Here is a 19,679-nt window from a genome sequence, read left to right as displayed (position 1 = left end):
ATCAGAATTTTTATCATTGTCATTTTTGCGAAAGGAATTTTATAGTTTGAAGGTTAGATATCTTTTGTATGAAGCTATGAGTTGTTCAGAGAGTTGTCCCGGTATTGATGAAATTGTAATTCATCGTGATGAGTCGGCAGAAGAGAATTACCTTAATTGGAGTTTTGGTAGTGATTCCGATAATGACGATGTGGTACCAAAGCAACGTGTGTCTACCCCGGTAGATGACAGCCAGATGCAGGAACTGTCAGCTCCTGTCTCTTCAATTCATGCCAGCAGTTGTAATAACGATGATAAGTCTCACGGAAATTTCATAGCGTGGCTTGAACAGTCTTTTGCAGTACAAGAAGACTTCATAGATCGTGTCCAGACAGTCTCTCGTATTCTTAATGATGGCTATATTGACGATGAACGGAATGATATTTTAATGACGATGCATGACCATTTGTTGTACATTAAGACTGGAATACACGATTACAAGGCAAGCGAAACTCGTGCTTCTGACTCATGGCGTAAGAGGTTTGAACCCACCCGCGGAAATATGACGCGTGAGCAGGAAGAAGCCTCTGATATTGTCACTGAACTTGTCACGCGTACAGCAGATGAGAATAGGATGCGCACTAGATCTCAGGGTCCTGCAACTGAATATCCTCGTGTACAAATTGAAACGCTTGAATATCTTAGGAAATAACCTAGTGTATGTATATGCATATATTGTTAAGTTTTCATTTGTGAGATGTATGTATTTTAATTGTCGTCGGTTATTGATTTGAGAACTTTATGTTTTGAACTTTTTTTTATTATGCAATTTGTACCTGGTTTCTTTAAGATTGATATGTACGGTTAAGTTGAATAAAAATTTCCTGGCTTGTAAATAGTTGAATTTTATGGTGTACCATGTATTCCAAGAGTATCTGCGTGCGTAAATGTACAGATTTATAGATTCTTGACATTCTTTCTTTTTATGTGTTATAAGTGCAATATTGTGTATTGCACTTGAGGGGGGGTAATGTTAGGGTTTTAATTGAAGACATTTTTGAAATTTTAGGTTTAGAGACGATCTTACTGTTCACGTCCGCGCTCTAGGAACGCTGCTCTAGTTATTGTTTGGTGCGGAGACGTGACGGAGGTACGTGTCTTGTACTAGTGAAGGATTTTAGGTGTGACTATCGTGTATATATTATTGTGAATAGATTTACTTAGAATGTGTTCCTATGATCTCTCTTGTAAATATTTATCATTCGTAGGAACCTTGTTATTTTTAGCATTTTATTGATTAGTTTTTTTTGTTTGTTTTCAGGAAAGTTTAGGGCTTGAACTTGAAACATTATATAGCGAATACAAGTGGAGTTTGAATTCCCTTGGAACATGAACATGGAGTGGGTTGGAACTACGATCACGAGCCGTATTTAACGCTGATGCTTGGGCCTAGTTGGCTTTCGGAGTGAGCCCACAGCAATGTGACTCTTGGAATCATAATAAACCAAATATAAGGAGTTTGCTATTACGAAAATGTCAACGGAAACGAGACTCGGGATTCACTTGACAGTTTTCAGTTTTGTTTTTCCCCTCGTCCTCTTATGGCCTTTTGTAACGTCCTATTCAAATGTTTTGTCCAGCGTCTCACTGCCCGGGTCTGCTCAAGGAACTTCGGTGCTGCAAGAACTGCTCGACGGTCCTCTCAAAGGCTACGATCTCTTCATTTTTGATGACACTCATTCTTCTAACGTCTATTGGAACGAAGTGCAAACTTTGGGCGCTACTGTTATACAAACTTCTGCAGACGAATTCGATCCCACGAAGTTTCCGTTAAAGACTTACTCTGGGAAGAACTTTTCCGTCATTTGGCTCATTGATTCAAACGATTTTAAAATTGACAAGCAAATAGAGAAGCCATCTCTGTGGTGTCCACAAAAACTCGTAGTATTGAGCCTGAGCGCTGACGTTGAATTATCTAAACTCGTTGACACCAAAGCAATGCAATGTTCGAAATTAGCAGTTATTATTACACCGAGTAAAACTTTTGAGACAAGCTTGGTTTATACGACTTTTCCCCTACAAAGAAATTCCCTCAGACTGCTCGGACGATGGAACGTGCAGAGCTTTGAGAAAGAAGAGTCATTATTCATTGATCGTTTTGCAACATTTTCTGGAAGCGTTCTGCAACTCGCATCCTGGTGCGACGATTATCCTCAGCTTTACGCTCTGCCTTACCCTCACAATGACACATGCGTAGGTTCCAACATAGACGCTTTGGATATCGTGAGTTCTCATTTGAATTTTACTTATAATTTGGAAATGGAACCTTTTGATTGTTTGTGGGGATCAAATGAAAACGGAACGTGGAATGGAATGTTTGCAGAAATGGCCTATCATGGAAAAAATATTACAATCAATTCCTTCACGATAGTCCTTGATCGATACATTGCATTTGATTCGACGTATCCGCATCAGGCCGAAGCGTTTGCGCTCATGGCCCGTCTTCCCAAGCCACTGCCGAAGTGGAAGTCCTTCCTTTACCCCTACGCTCGAGTTACGTGGATCAGCATCGGTGTTGTAACCCTGCTGGTCTCTGTGATGTTCCCGATCCTAACTCGCATAGACGTTGGAGATGATTCTTCAGAACTTCAGTTCAGTAAAGCGTTGCTTCTGGTAAGAATCAATACACGCTCTGACATAAAATTAATTCAATTTTCAAGTTTCGGTGTGAAAGGAGAGGTCTATTCTCAGACGAATTTCTCGATTTTACATATGATAGTCTCACAGTACAACGCCACACATACGACTTTAACGGGGTTTTAAAGCCAAACCTATGGTTTGAAAACCATAGAATAAGGGTTTTAAAATATTCGATTTCAATTTAAATTTGTACCAAATTAGTAGTCTTGCTAAAGTCGGTTTCCATTCCTCCCATTCGTGTATGTATAAACTTTGGTTACGTGTGGGATTCGCAGAAGTTTTTACCTTAACACGTTATCTATAGCTAGAAGACGAGAGAGCAGATATACGTCGCTCATTAGCACGTTGTTGAGTACGAATAACCCCAAAAATTATAACAAAAACACGAAAGCTTGCGATATTACGCCAACACTAAAATCTTTAACAATATTTAACACAATATTTTTTCGAGCAGTGGTCGCAGGATGACTATAATTTATTCAGCCTTGGGAGCAGAGCACCGGTTTTGAAATGATTCGATTAGTTACGCAGAAACAAAACTTTGCTTCATTACGGATATTTGGGCGATTACTTTTCAATGCATTTACCAATTATCATTTAAGATGAGAATAATCAAATTGAATTTTTACGTTTCGAATGTTAAATTGACTGCCTATAGGTGATACCAAATACAATATGCACTTAAAAATGAAACAATGGCTTTAGTCTTAAATGGGTGCAACCTTAATGCTGAACTTATCCATGACAGGTCGCAGGAGCTCTGGTGGCACAATCCATGAATTTGTCCACTTTTGGAGTGGGAGAGTGGCGGCGAGTGTGGATGGCAGTCTGGTACATGGGGTGCATTGTTTTCATCACGGGCTACAACGGAAACCTTATCGCGTTCCTCACAGTTCCGCTTTACCCCGTCAGGATCGAGACCATCAAGCAGCTCGCTGAGTCACCACTGAGGTACGGGTAACAATACTGGGAGAGCAGAGGGCAAGACACGATATTTTAACGCAATTTTTCTAGTGCATATATTTTTAATTTTTTAGCCCTATTTGGGTCGCATCCATAACAAAATTTAGATGCGCCGGCGACCCTGCATTAGGGTCGCATGGGACTCGGGGAGCACGTAAATCAGCTTCGCTATGTCCGCTTCGGCTCAGGGTTCGAAGGACAGCCTCATGGGCAGCTTGCTAGCTCGGTATGACCCGGCTCGGCCAACCTTTGTCATACTATCATGCTCTCGGGTGGCTGTAAAGTCGGAATGGCGATTCTGACCAAAAACTGAGTTCGATCGGATGGCCATAAGCAGACCCAGTTTAACTTTGCGCCGTGTGTAGTGACAATTCGGCCGGGGTCTATGGGCGGTCCCCGAATTTTGTTAGGGATAAGAATCAAAGATCAATGAACGCTAAATTGTTCAATCGTTCACAAGCGCTTGCGAGCTGTGAGGAAAAGTGTTTTTTTTTCACGCATTTTTATGCGACCTTTCGTGTAATGAAAGGTTCAAAATCTATAGAGCACTTCCAATCTTGTACATGAAATTATTTTGGCCGTGTTCAATTCAGTCATTAATACCTTAACCGTGTTTCAAATAAGGAATTATCATGTTTGAAGTTCTATACTATGTTCATTTTTTTAATCACAGATTTTCCCAGGAAGGCCTGCACCGCGTTGATTAGACGTATCCGTACAAAGCCGGATACATCGGAGATCAAATTCTTCTCTTTACTTTAGTATTCGTTCTTGTTCCTATAAGCTTAAAGTTCTGAACGTGCAGCGACGAGCAACTGAGCATGCACATGAATCAAGTCCATATCACTCATCGAATATTTTCAAGTCCGTAGTTAGCCTGTTAATAAAACTAATATAATACCGAGAGTATATTATCGACACTTTCTAGAGTCACCATGATGGACTACGGAGAATTCGTCCCTGAGGCTCTGCAGGCTTCCACTGACAACGCATTGCGCAGAATCGGGAATAAGCTTGACCTCTTCCCACAAGGTCAGTGGCGATGATTATGTTTATATAACAAGAAAACTGTTAAACCGTTTGTCTGCTGACGATAATTGTTCTTACCAGGCCTATATAGGTACGAATAACAATGTAAAATAGTTGATGTAATGAATTTTATATCTACACGCCTTTTGTTACAGACGGTAACTTTATTTATTAGGTCTTCATTTACGAAATTTTACGACGAATAACCCTCTGTTTATAAGCAGTAACTTCAGTCATTATTCCTTCAAATTAGTTCAGCATTGACGAAGAATAATTTATTGGTGGACCAATTGTAGTTAAATAACTGCAATACCAATGGCATATACAGACCATTTTGAGATCTGATTACACGAGTCACTCGAAGTATAATTGAGGCGCATTTAGTGAAGCGAATTTAATTTTGATCTGCAATTTTCACCATGTTTCTTTTCATTCAGAAGCGACGGTGAGATTTATTTTTCGGCAAAAATACACAGACTGTATTATTTTAGATTCAACGATTATAGTAGTAGCCGCTTGAGTCTTTTCTTAAATAAAATTACGTTTTCTGTGTATATGTGTATTAATTCCCTCTAATAATAAAACAATTCAATTTATTAAACTGAATAAACAACAGAAAAAAAGTAACTTATATATGGAATCATTCGAGTTATGACATAGGCGAATAAGAATAATTTATTTAAATATTTGCCAGTTTAAAAAGTACACTAGGTATGACACCATATCGACACCATATTAATGCAATGCATATCATAACATAACATAACATAACATAGTGATGTCGGCGCTGAAGAGTAGGCCTGATGTGGCCTGTCGCCGAATCTTGAACTTTTCGTGACTTGTTCATAGAAGGCCTGGGATTGCTACGTCTGATACAACTACTAAAGAAACTAAGGAACTAAGGTTGAATGTGATGACTTAGAAATTTGGATTGCAAAGATCCTCAGCTGCCTCTGGCTTTTTGATTGCTGTTGTTATAATTGTTGTTGTAATTACTCGTCCTGGTAGTAGCATAGAAAGAAGGAGTGGTTTACCTCATGGTGTAAGTCATTGGCTGCGGAGCGCAGGATAAGAGAAGTGATGCATATTCGCTTTTTCAAAGATCACTACTACGACCCTGCCATGGAGATGGTCGTTAAGAATGGAACTCACGCTTTCATCGAGGCCTATTCCTTCCTGATGGGGTTGCGGATGAAGTATGGAGTTAGCAAAGAAACATATATTCTCAAAGAACAGGTGAGATGAAACGATAATTTACAGGAAACTTGACACAGAATTTGATAAATATAAAGAATTTTGATAAACATAAACATGATAAACATAAAACAGAATTTGATAGACATAAACTTATTTGAATCTAACGTGCCGTTCGCAGGTCTATTCTGGGTATCTCATATGGTTCCTGCCCAAGTACACTCCGTACACCGAAACCATTTCCAGCACATTGCAGAGACTCGTTGAAGCCGGCATTGTCGGTAAACTCTACAGAAATCACTTCGCCAAAACCGACGTCATCGTGCAAGGCATTGTGAGTTAACATCGGATGCAATAAGACGGGGAATTGAAAAACTATTCCGGTGCAAGTGAACATACCAGTGATTCAGTAATGGTTAAAAATTTTGTAGTTTATTTATGGTGTAACACCAATCTTTATTGGCTTCACCGTAGATGACATACAGAATGGAATAATTTACAAGCTATCTTGCAGAATTTTCTCTTTCACTTGTGACCGAATCGCCTCCCTCACTTACTATCCTATCAGCATTACATACGGCGTTTTTTTTTATTTGATTGTGCATTTTTAACATGAGCATCGCATTTATTTTGCACTTTGCGTATTTTTTCATTGCCTATTAGATGATAATAATTTTGTATTATTTTAATTATTTTTATTTTAATTAACAGAATTTTTAATTCAATGTTACTTTGGTTTTGCAGCAAGGTTCGTTTGCAGATGCATATAGAAGTAAAATGGCTATCTGAAGGAGTTTTTTTTTTGTGTTCTAAAGACAAGTCGCATAAAACTTGATATTCAACTCGCGATGCGGACAAACGACTACCAATTCGGTCGAGTTTTCCAGAGGGCGCAGCCGTAGGCCACAAAGTTTACTCTTAAATAAGCCCTGGAGCAACGCTTAGCTTCATCATGCATTAACTTACTCAGCCGCACACTACGCTTGAACTCCGTAATCCAGACAAGCAACACACTGTCGAAAGATAATAGCGCCGCAGGTCTTCAGCCACTGCTTAAATAAGCAGGCAGTTCCGTATCCGGCTATACCTACTCCGGCCTAACCTTTTCTGGCCTGGGTGGATAGCTAGAGGTAAGCATAGCCCAAGTCCACAGTGCGATTCATATACCTTCCCGAGCGTAACGCAGCAGAGCATCTTCATGGCTCTCGACACATAGCGGCCGCCACAACAGTGCCGTTCAGTCACAGGCACTGGTTCACAGCGCCGGAGCACAACTGGCCGGAGCGCAACAGGCCCTACCGCAACAGCTACTCCTAACGTAACTTAACCTAACCTAACCTAACCTGCGCCGCCTGTTGCGGTAGGTTGCGGTAGGGCCTATTGAGCTCCAGCTAGTTGTGCTCCAGCGTGTGAAGCAGTGGCTGTGTTGTGCTAAGCGAATTTAATGTTAGCCGGAGTTACCCACAGCTCATTGACACACAGGAGTTACCCACAGCTCTGAGACTATGTGTAGATATTGCATGCTGATGGTTGGCGTTGGGCCCAGGGCCTGTTTACGAGTCAATTTTGTTACCCACGGCTGCGCTCCCTTCTGGCCTAACCTATTCACGCTGTCCCGGCTCACAACCTTCTTGCAGCCAATGTCTGGCTCTACCAGCACACTTGGACCGCCTTTTTAAGGCGGTCCAAAGGTTAGGTAAGGTCTGCTGAGGTTTGTTTTGAGTGCAGAAAGGTTCCAGCTCCTCGTATAGGTTAGGCCTGAAGAGTTTAGGCTAGAAGAGGTTTGGCCAGATGCAGTATGGCCATGTTTATCTTTGGCAGGCTTATTTTGTGGCTGTGGACATCCGGCGCTATGGCTTTGAGCACTTGACTTCATAGGCCGTTACGCACTCTAGCGTTCTTACCTAAGGAAAGGAATATGAACTAAGTGTGAAGTTTGGCAAAGCTGGCCTCCGGCATGCGCCCCGTTTTCCAGAGGAGCAGCGTGCGGTAGAGAAGTAGTGCTACCAAGTTAGCGCAACAAAATTCTATCGATATCAAGAATTAATGTTACAAATTCCCTGTTCTAATTCCAAATAATTAATATTCGTGTCATGCTCACCGTGATTCCGTGATAAGCACAAAATTCTGTGATGAATTTCACAGAAATCCCGGTTTAACATGGAAATAACTGTCCTTAATAATCAACCCATTTGCAAATTAACGACCAAAAGCCGCTTCCGAATGAGAGCGTTGCAGAAATTTTAGTGAGAGAAGTTGGTCGATCTTCATTAACTTCCAAAGATTGAATACAATTTGCTAGAGGTGGAAAACTCTAGGTCTCCAATAGAGATTAAAAAGTAACTACATTGTGACTTTTAACACGCTTACGAACCACAATAGCTTAGCAGCAGCAGGAGTTGAGCGCGGGTGGGTGCCAAGCCTAACGAGATTCTGTTGCCCCGCATGCGTCGATGTCGAGCTGTCCCTGAACCAATTAACGAGACTCCCGTACCCCGCAGGCGTCGTGGTCGAGCTTGTCCCTGAACCAATTAACGAGACTCCCGTGCCCCGCAGGCGTCGGGGACGAGCTTGTCCCTGAACCAATTAACGAGACTCCCGTGCCCCGCTGGCGTGGGTGTCGAGCTTGTCCCTGGGCCAACTAACAAGACTCTGGTGCCCCACAAGCGTCGGTGTCGAGCTTATCCTTGGACCAACTAACGAGACTCTGATGCCCGCAGGCGTCGGTGTCGAGCTTGTCTCTGGGCCAACTAACGAGACTCTGATGCCCGCAGGCGTCGGTGTCGAGCTTGTTCCTGGGCCAACTAACGAGATTCTGGTGCCCCACAGGCATCGGTGTGTAGCTTGTCCTTGGACCAACTAACGAGACTCGGGTGCCCCGCAGGCGTCGGTGTGGAGCTTGTCCTTGAACCAACTAACGAGACTCTGGTGCCCCACAGGCGTCGCTTTCGAGCTTGTCCTTGGACCAACTAACGAGAGTCTGGTGCCCCTCAGGCGTCGGTGTCGAGCTTGTCCCTGGACGAACTGCAGGGCGCGTTCCTGCTGCTCGTGCTCGGCCTGTTGTCGTCATCGGTGCTCTTCTTGGCAGAGTTGGGCTTTGTGAAGCTCAAGACTATGAAGATAAAATCCAACTAACGACTGAAAATATGTCACGGTCCGTGCAATCTCCGTGTCACTCACACGAGATCCTACAGAATGACAAATGTTGATGTCATTTTTTGCCTTGTGTATGTCTATCTGTGTGTGATCATTTTCTGAGTGAACAGTTTTGTGTTTCCGTCACTATACCTAATTGATTTTAATAATTTATAATCAAGAAAACAGCCACAGACTCGCACTTGCTCGAGCAATTTGACGGTTTAAAAATAACTGTATAAGAACCAATGTGTAATTACTATTGCCAAAAAACAACATAGTGGGAACTAGTTACTTGGAGCTAGCATATCGTAACTATCCTTACGTAATTTTTAACAGATCACGCAGATGCTTTAAAGCACGTAATGATTTATGTTATTTCATTTCCTAATAAATGTCAGTGCTATCTTGGTTTAGCAAACCTCATTCGCGTCGGTAATCGTCAATTGGATCGTTGCTAAGGTTGGTGTAATTTGTTGGTGTAAGCCCTCCTTAATCAATCTCAAATTCCTAATGTAAAAATATTTATCCATTTTTGGATAATTTACATTCGTAAGCGTAGAGAAATGCCTAAAGCACAACTGGAGGATGGACGATGCCTTAAATGAGTTTCTTAACTACCACATGAAATCGTACAGACTTTGAACCTCTTAATCACAGCACGCCCTCTCACATCCACGGACGACTTCCATCCTGCGCTTTAAATTGCTTTGCATTTCAAAGGCGAAACACGAAATTGTTCAACTTCTTTCCTCAATTTTCGAGAGAACCAAGAGCGAAAATTGCTCGAAAAGGTTCTAATGCTGTATGAATAAGTTCAATGTACCCCAGTCTCAAAAGCTATCAAACTAACGCATGGATTTAACAGTTCGTATACGCAGAGGTGGGCAGTAGCGCGCTAAATGTAGCGGTAGCGGCGCGCGCTACATTTAAGCAATTTTAGCGGTAGCGGTAGCGCCCGCTACATAATTAAGTAGCAATACGAGGTTTTGCCGCAACTGCGCTACCGCTACATTTATAGATAAAGCTTTTAGATTTTACTTAATAGTATTAAATATTATTTAAAAACCAGCATACCAACATGTGGAACAGCCTACTCGATGACATCGTTGGCGCTCCAAGTATGAACGCGTTCAAGAACAGACTAGATAAAGTATTAATGTCACTTATTTGCTTAAATCGCAAGTTGACTAAAAATTTAAAAGCAAAGAATAGTCCACAAAAATTCATATCTTTATAGAAAACGTTTCGGAGTCCAGCTCCATCGTCAGTTCGTAGAATCTAGAACATACATAGAAAGTCGCAAGTTAATACAATTGAAAGCACAGAACACAATTAGAACCTAAATTTACAAGTAATAGGGCATAAAAACCTATCTATTCACAATTTCAAGGGGATAGGAGCTCACAGCTGAATTTAAACTGGGCCTAAGCTTAAAAATGTACAATGATTCTAAGATACGCAAATCTGAAGTACCGGAGGTAGAAGCTAACGCCCTAAAGTCACTGTCAGAAACAGGCACATCACACTGCTCGGCGTGAGTGCGCACAGCCGAATGAGGGGGGCGCGATAGCAACTGTCCGGTCCTACAACTCCTGCCCTTATGCTCAGCGATCCTGGAATAAAGATTGCGTGAAGTCATACCGACGTACGCAGATGCACATTGTGCAAAACGAAATTGATAAACCAGGGACGATCGCATATGAACAGGGAGCATATCTTTATATCTAAAAAAAGAACCGCTTTTGAAACTGTTAACCAGAACAATATGGAGTTTAACGCTTGGAAAGTATCTATTGAACATCTATTGTCGAAGCGATTCAGTGAGGTTGCTCCCGAGCACGATAGTAGGAACGTTATTTATTGTTCTTTTCCATACTTCGGCCCTGCGTCCGAAGCTATGTCAAGAGAATTAAAAGCCTTGTTCAATAGATACTTTCCAAGCGTTAAACTCCATATTGTTCTGGTTAACAGTTTCAAAATCGGTTCTTTTTTTAGATATAAAGATATGCTCCCTGTTCATATGCGATCGTCCCTGGTTTATCAATTTCGTTGTGCACAATGTGCATCTGCGTACGTCGGCATGACTTCACGCAATCTTTATTCCAGGATCGCTGAGCATAAGGGCAGGAGTTGTAGGACCGGACAGTTGCTATCGCGCCCCCCCTCATTTGGCTGTGCGCACTCACGCCGAGCAGTGTAATGTGCCTGTTTCTGACAGTGACTTTAGGGTGTTAGCTTCTACCTCCGGTACTTCAGATTTGCGTATCTTAGAATCATTGTACATTTTTAAGCTTAGGCCCAGTTTAAATTCAGCTGTGAGCTCCTATCCCCTTGAAATTGTGAATAGATAGGTTTTTATGCCCCATTACTTTTAAATTTAGATTTTAATTGTGTTCTGTGCTTTCAATTGTATTAACTTGTGACTTTCTATGTATGTTCTAGATTGTACGAACTGACGATGGAGCTGGACTCGCCTAACAAATACGCCCACCACAAAAAGGAATTTCGGCGATTTCGGTCAATAAATTGCAGAGAAGCTGAGTGGTAGGAACGTTCAGGAATGAGCCGGGTAAACCACCTCTTACGGCTGAGGAAATTTTCTTTCGCAACACTAGGAAGGTTCACCAAAATATTTCCAGACATGAGGCTAATATTCTCTACAAGTACGCAACACAAGTGCAGCAAGAGTTGCAAAAATAGGTAATTAATAAATTTAAGAGAGTACAAGAATGCCATAAAAAAATTATGCACGCAATCTTCCATTGAATCTAATAAAACGCTATGTGGGTTAAAATCGTGAAATTTTTTCACTAGTATTAAGTATTATATTGAGAATTTTTGTCACCTTTTTCGAACCTACAATTAGTAGCTCAGTTCATGGAAATAAAGGTATTGAAATGCATTTGCAAGCCAGTTTCACTAGGTGCAGTTGCTAACGTTCCTGATCTTAACACCATGATGCCTGAGTTAGAAGATCTCCAACATAGTCTTTTACTATACAATAGAAAGTCATACAGGCATTATGTGGGCTAGTGTTATACAGGGTGGGGCAGAACTGATTAGGCAGTTTTGAGGCGAAATGAAAGAGTAATGGAGGTACATAAAGAAGAAAGTTTATTTTCCTCGAGGTTAGCATAACGTACCATTTTGAATACCGGTACTTTTTGGTGGCCGTTAGCTGCAACACACTGTTGGAGTAGTTCTCGGAAGTTTCCTACAGCACGTTCACTCATATGGCGAGATATTCACTATGGCCATTACCTCTGCAATAATCCGTTCCCTTAGCTGTGGTAGGGTGTGAAGGCGACTTCTAATCACTTTTTCTTTTAGATGTCCCCAAAGAAAGAAATCGCAAATGCTCAAATTAGGTGACCTCGCAGGCCACTGTAAATCACCCCTCTGACACCAGACGTCCGGGAAACATGCGTCTCAAAACATTGAGTGACATCAGGGCTGTGTGAGCTGTTGCCCCATCCTGCTGGAACCACACGTCTCCCAATGCTATTTTCAACAATGTTTTCCATCCTAGGATGCAAGAAATTTTGCAACATTTCAGCATAACGTTCGGAATTCACCGTCACAGTTACTCCTTCCTCAAAGAAGTATAGACCAATCACACCAAATTGTGAGATGGTATACCAGACAGTTTGGGAGAATGTAGTGGTCTTAGATGGATAATTTGTGGGTTCTCTTCAGCCCAGTATCGAAAATTTTGCTTATTTACAATCCCACAGAGGTTAAAATGCGCCCATCACTGCTGAAGAACGCTGCGTCGGGAGCAATCTCTTCAAGCATGTTCTCATACAGATTTCGGCGGCTGGCAAAGTCTGCTTCGTTCAATTGTTGGGCCATCATCATTATGTAGGACTGGAAATGCAAATCCGTGTGCAGAATCTTCCTCAAACTGCGCGAGGAGATTCCCGAAGCAACGGCATGCCTTCCTGCTGAACGTCTTGGCGAGGGGATGACTGCTGCTCTCGGCGTCTCGACATTTTCTGGTGTTCTGATGGACCTGCGTCGGCATGTGTAGCCATGTGTATCTCTTCTTAATGTGTTACCAGTTGCCTCCAACTGCCTAACCCAGGACCGAATTGTGTTCGCCTGTTCAATATTCCATTGCGTGGAATATTGAACAGCCGCCGAAAAGCTCTTTGCGTTGCAATCACGGATTGATTGTTCTCGAAATAAGCGAGCACAGCAAAGCCACGAGGTTGACCACGAGGTTGCAGAGGGTTGCAACCCTCTGTTGGCTACTGAAATGAGAATACAGGAGGGGCTGGAAAAAAACCAACCGCACGTCCATCCCCTTTCTTTCATGCGAGCAATGACTGCTCTAAACTGCTCTCTCTAAAGTCTAAACTAATCGGTTCTGCCTCCATCCTGTAGAAGGATGCCAAGTCGCGGCTGCAACCCTCTGCACATGAAGACCGAAAGGAAATGCCAAGCGTTTGAAGGTAGCCGTGCTAATAACATTGCCATGCACGGATACTTCAATATTACGGAGCTATAAGTATCGCTGAAAATAACTTGATCGAATTCTGTACCGAGTCTATGGCAACTTACTTTATCCGCGATGATCCCCTTAAAGTACGTTTATGCTAATGGTATGATAACGAATTTTTTTCTAACAGGACTAGTACTGCATCGTACGTGGTAAAAATTTGTTTGTTGCATGGTACACCTCGCAAGACTGTCTTAACAACTTTCCAAAATTGTTCCAAATGCTGAACAAATTTCACCAAAGCTTAGTTGGTGATGATCGATCAACAAAGGGCAAGACGGCGGCTAGAAATGCAAAAATATTTCTTGGCGATCATTGCGACCTGCTTGTCGCATCTGTCACGCGAGGAACTTAACGACTTGACTATCACAGATATTTTGCAGGTGTTGAACCGCGCGATTATCAAATACCGTAAAGTCTTCCGAAGTTCATCAAGGCCGAGACAATCAAAAGGCACCTGTATTTGGTAATCTCGTTTGCCTTATAAGTAAATTTTTAGCAATTGCCCGCCGATCTGATAGGTAACTATAACGTCGGGAACGTGACCGACCTGGTACAGAGGCAAACCGAGTCCATACTCGAAACATGGAAATGTCGAACTAAATGTGCTCACACACATTCCTCTTGATGCAGTAAATAGACCGAGACGAAACGAAGTCATCCACGACTGGTGCCAGAAAGTCATGAGGCTCGTCGAGATAATGCGCAAAGGAGGCGTGATGTCCCAGAAGAATTGAGAGAAGGAATAACCTCACTGACCAGGGCCAAACAATTGCGTGACAAATCATTTCAGATATTCTGATAAAGTCTAAAACAAGGACCAGAATTTAGCTCTCTTAGACGAGCAATACTTTCGACAGACGACGAGTACGATGATTTCGCTGGCCTTGTGCGGACTCGTCACACAATCTGTCACATTCCCGAGTCAGGTGCTCCACTCAATTTGCACTTGAGCGGCTCCGAGACTGCTAAATAAATTATCTCTGTTGATGCAGTTGTGTCCAAAACGGAACAGAATACTCTATGTTCTCCTTCGATCAAGTTTCGGTTGACTCTGTTGTCTCGGAACAATCCTCGAGCTTTGTTGATGCAGTTTTGTCCGAATCGGAAAGGTCAAAACAATCGATGGTCTCCATAGATCAAACCTGACGGGCAGCAGGAAGAGAGGGCTCTATGGCCAGGAAGAGTCGCCAGTTCCTCTCCAAGATTCCTCCCAGCAAGAGGAATCGCAGGAGCCCGCCGATTCAAATGTCTCTAGGCCACATCCATGCACACGAGCACTTTAGCCTAAAACAATGATGGCTTTCAAAGGAGATGGTTGAAAAAATCACAGAGGCAATGAAACATTTTGCTGTCTTCCAAAGAGACCGTAAGTTTCTGCCCAGGAATGTCATGTTCTTTGTACCACAGGAATTGCTGGAGCTCTGAGCAAGATGCCAGCAAGGCTTGCGATCGCTAGGCAAACGTCTCCTGACTTCCGTCGACTGCCATTTGAATGGTCGGGTGTTGACAGGCTTGACACAGCTCCATACCATGTCAATGCAATGTAAATGCTCCTGCTGCACCTTTTATGCCAAGGGTACAGCAAACTAACCTTAGCACAATGGTGGGGGATATTAGATGCCCAGCGGCACAATACCGCTTACTCGCTCTAATTGTCCGTAAATGCGCCAAAAATGAACGGCGCCAGGAAATTGAGACATTCGTATAGAAACCTCCCACAGAATCATCGATTCGTGTTATGCCGGTAAGCTAAAAATAACTTTTCCAACATATCAGCAAAATCTGCAATTAAATTGCAAATAATAATGTTATTTTCTTGCCTGGAAACATTGTTTGATCCTTTTCTCGATTTTTTCAAGCGTGCACAAAAATCCCATAACTTTCCTTATTTCCATTCAATTCAGGTATTCAAACACATTGGTTTTTTACTCAAATTACATCTCAAAAAACACCCTTTCTATATATGTAGAATACCAACGTAATTTGTTTCAATAACTTGTATATTTGTTCTTAACCAATTTCTTCATCAAATTATATTACCCTAATATTTGAATATACCAATAACAAATTATGGCATCCCAAAATCTAAGCCGCGAATGAATCCATTTCCCTTATGTAACTAATTTTGTGCTTAAGACTGGTGAATATTAATTACCGCTATATAAGTTACTTATGCAGATACTTAAATGAGCGTACATTTTTAATATATAAAAATCTTAAAAATTTTATCCACACAGAAAAATTACTGAAGGGAAAGATTTTTACGTCCTGGCACGGACACCCCAACAATCAACAGACTTGTTCCTTGGCCTCAAGGATATCACAGTATTGGGGCCGGGGGGCAAACAATAGCCTTCGAGTCGTATCACACTCAAGAATTGATACATGGCATTCACATCCTTGTACAAAATCATCCCTTCGTGCCGGCAAACATCGAGCTAAACAATATTACGCCGGTTTTCATTCTTCCAGCTTCCTCGACAGACTAATAAATTGTGGAAAGTTTTTTCTTCGGCACAAATGATATATCATTTGGTGCTATTGCGCCCAAAGATTACTGCGCACACGACTTTTGCGATGGGCAGCATGGCTCTGAGCGACTCTGCCCTGGCGTGCCACCTGCCTCTTGGCTGGCAGGAGGCCTTGGGCTTAAATTACAAATAAATTTTCCATCATACGATTTGCGACGTATTAAATCATCAAAGTCATCGTTTCCTAAAGTTAATCACTGATGCAGAAACTCTAGCAGTGAGGAAACTACTGGCTAATTAATATTGTAGACATTTGAAATAGAATAGAATTATTCATCAACTTGCCCAATCCTATAAATCAATATACACTTGATTCAGATACATTATATATGATCTGGATGAAATTTTCTCGTTTTCTCATTACAGGGCGACTTTCCGGGGGACGAATTTGAACAGCACATCCGTACCAAACTGCACTCTGCAGGACTATTCCGTCCCGACAGAGTGGGTTCTGGTAGGGTGGTACAAATAGGCCTCAAAAGACTCCCAGAGCTATAGTTGTGTTCATTCCATCCAAGAGTACCAGTGAATGGAGTACCCAAATAACATGAATCAGAGCGTCAAGCTGTCGCTGTTCAACGCGGGTCCCTCTTCAAGACCGGAGCCAAGTCTTGTGGGAGCACCACGAGCTAATGCTACTTGTAAGTGTTGTTAAAAAAAATTATTTGATTCATGACTGAAACCACCACAACTTCGGACAGACACCACTCCCCACTGCCACAAGCGTCACTAGGAAGAGAAGAGGAGACCGCCACAGAAGAGGAGATATGGCAACTCCCTCCGCTCCAAAAAGAAACCCATGAATAGCAACAAGGTATTCAAAAATATTAAAGTAAGATCCTATATAAGGAGCTTACTAACTATCCTAGCATGTTCATTTTATTCATTTGTCAATACTAAATATTCGGAAAATGTAATAATCTTACATGCTAACTCAAGTATGCAACAGGCCCAATTCTAGGCATTTGCTCGTATGAATGAATAATCAACAATTGACTTGCGCTTAAACCATAATGCATATAGAACATTTCAAACATACAATAATGCTAATTCCTCATTTAATTTTAGTTCCTGTTGAGGCTCGTGCAGTTCGAGATCTGCTGGTCGTATGCCACACTCAGCTAATCCAGTCCGAGCGAAATTCGAAATTCAGCCTCATCTAAATGTAGCTGCAAATAATAAATAATTTAGTTTATTTAAAATATGGTGTAAAAATAATTTTTTGAATACATATTGACAATTAAAATATTTGTAGCTGACAAAATTTTATATTTTGTCATTTCAGATGGATGTACTACGTCGTGTGTTTGATCAACAAGCACGCATAACCGCGGTCCAGAACGCCGGAGGATTGCCATTTCGTAATGAACCGCAGCCCGAGCCACTCACAGCAGTGAACGTATTTAAACATTCGTTGATAGACGACCTTCCCGGTCTAAGCGACGGCGAGGTTAAACGCCGCTATAACAGGCTACCGCCTGCAACCAAAATCAACCACGTGGAAACAGCCTTTCAAAATAAGGTGCAGGCCTCGAAGCAGCTCTCCTTAACTTTGTAACTACCATGCACGAACAAGATGCCGGACTCTACGTATGTGCATTTCGGGAAAAATTTGCGGACATATTAGGTCACGACATCTTTCACGCACTGTTCCCGATTGACGAATACCGACCTTTGCGATAAGCACAGAGCAAAAATCGTCATCAACATTCGGAGAGAGATTTTCAAGAATCAAGAGAGATTCCAAAATTTGTTACAAAATATACATCCGTCCCCTCATTCAACAAAATTATATTATTACAAAATTATATTATTACAAAATTATATTATTACAAAATTATATTATTACAAAATTATATTATTACAAAATTATATTATATTTCAAAAACATTTATACATTTTTATTCCCAAATTTCGATTAGTGAGAAGTTTCCCGAGAAGAGTGCGTGCATGTCGAAGTTCTGAGCCTAAATAAGGACAGTTTGAAATGCGCATGGACAGTTAAATGTTCATGGGCCTTCACGAATGCTGAAAAAAGTAATTTATTTTTTTATTTATCTTTATTTCTTTGCTTCACAGTGCCACGTTTGCAGTAGTATTTATATCCCCTCTGGGCCCCAATGTATCACATCAACTAGCCGACGCCACTTGTTCCATTCAACTGATTCAAGCAAGGCTGTTGACAGCGTACAGCAAAATACATTCTTCCCCATAAGGAAAGCATACGTTCACAATAAATGAACTCAATCTTTCTATATGTGGAAGGATGTATTTTGTTTTACGTCCATAATAAATGGGATGGACAGGAGAACACTGTGCAAGCACGGCACTACCAATAGCCGGATGATTGAAAACGGAACAGGCGAACGGAAGACGAAGTTCTCACAAGGGGGAGGCGCCGTTAAAAACAAGCAAAGATCGGTTCGGGTGGAACATTACAACGCCTGCAACACTAAGCATGCGGGCGATGTAAATTCAACTAAGAAAGAACGATGCTGCTCAACCCTTCATAAGATCAGTTATTTTTAGATAGATCTGTACATAACAGTAAAGAAATAACAAGTATGTACATTGTACAGGGATTATTCAGTACTATAAGACATCAACTGACCGTCTGCCGGTGGGTCATATATAACGGCCGCGCGGAACTTCCAGACATTCATGCCACTAGGACTCTAATATAATAGCGTCAGAAATCTACGAGTAACGGCCATAATTTCGCTTATTTGTACGGTCAGCGCTCATTGCTACGGTTGTGGCTTGGCCGTGACAAAGCAAGAGGCTAAGAGACGTCCGATGATTATAACCCTAGCAATCGGACGATTAAAGTTTTTCGAATACTGAGCAACAATCGTCACCGGTACGGTCATCAACACGATACGGCCATAGTTGTCAGTAGCGATAAGGACACGATCACCAAAAGCGGAAGCACAGCAATGAGCTTGGAGTAACATCATCGACGAGAAAGACTTGACTATTCAGAAGTACGGTCGTTATTAATAAACAACCCACCGCTAGACCGACCGCGACACGTCTATATCAGCGCGACACGACGGCTATGAAGAGAGAACTTACAGCGGACAGCATGAATGCGCTGCTACGGCTGCGGTAGGGCCGCTATGAATATGCGTCTCACTAATTATCTCAACTGATTAGAGTAGATTCCTTCAGAATCACTAAATTCGACTTGTCTTGTCAGACATGGAATTGGCGCCAGGTTGGAGCACGAGCTGCAAGTCCACCGTAACTGAATTACAAAAAATCTTTAAATCGAACTTCAGACGTGAGCCTAATTCTGTACATCCACTTAGCTTAGCGTAACGTAGTCTCTTCAACCATTGCAGATAGTTTTCGTTTTTCTCGATTTCACAACTAACGACTTGCGCAAACTAGCCCATCGGCACAAGTTGGTTTCACCTAACAAACAAACATAGTGATGTCGGCTCTGAAGTGTAGGCCAGTGTGGCCTGTCGCCGATTCTTTTCCATTTCGTGCCTTGTTCATAGATCTAAACTCGTGTCATTTGACCGGATCTTTTCATGACTGGCGATAGTTTGAAGAAGCTACTAGACTTCCACCGGGTTCGATAAGGAGCTAGGCATTTCAAATCCGAACATATATTTTTCCATAGCTTTATCTAG

The 19,679-nt window shown here is 41.9% G+C and overlaps 1 protein-coding gene across 1 annotated transcript; it reads left to right on the top strand.

Annotated features, from left to right (window-relative positions):
• The first annotated feature begins 2,421 nt into the window (after positions 1-2,421).
• LOC125178046 (ionotropic receptor 93a-like) lies at positions 2,422-9,261 on the top strand. Its single transcript, XM_047880950.1, has 6 exons — positions 2,422-2,652; positions 3,428-3,630; positions 4,571-4,674; positions 5,774-5,907; positions 6,047-6,199; positions 8,860-9,261. Exons 1-6 carry the CDS (start codon positions 2,473-2,475, stop codon positions 8,998-9,000), a joined length of 915 nt encoding a protein of 304 aa, XP_047736906.1. The 5' UTR covers positions 2,422-2,472; the 3' UTR covers positions 9,001-9,261.
• The last annotated feature ends 10,418 nt before the right edge of the window (positions 9,262-19,679 follow it).

Source organism: Hyalella azteca, unplaced genomic scaffold (genome assembly GCF_000764305.2).
Source record: "Hyalella azteca isolate HAZT.00-mixed unplaced genomic scaffold, Hazt_2.0.2 contig6661, whole genome shotgun sequence".
NCBI lineage: Eukaryota > Metazoa > Arthropoda > Malacostraca > Amphipoda > Hyalellidae > Hyalella > Hyalella azteca.
The sequence above is the reverse complement of the archived record's forward strand: the minus strand, read 5'-3'. Positions and strand labels throughout refer to the sequence as shown.

Coding starts and splice junctions, on each gene's coding strand:
- LOC125178046 (XM_047880950.1), top strand. CDS start 2,473: ATGGCCCGTCTTCCCAAGCCACTGCCGAAGTGGAAGTCCTTCCTTTAC. Junction 5,908..6,046: donor CATATATTCTCAAAGAACAG/GTGAGATGAAAC, acceptor TGCCGTTCGCAG/GTCTATTCTGGGTATCTCAT. Junction 6,200..8,859: donor ACGTCATCGTGCAAGGCATT/GTGAGTTAACAT, acceptor GGTGCCCCTCAG/GCGTCGGTGTCGAGCTTGTC.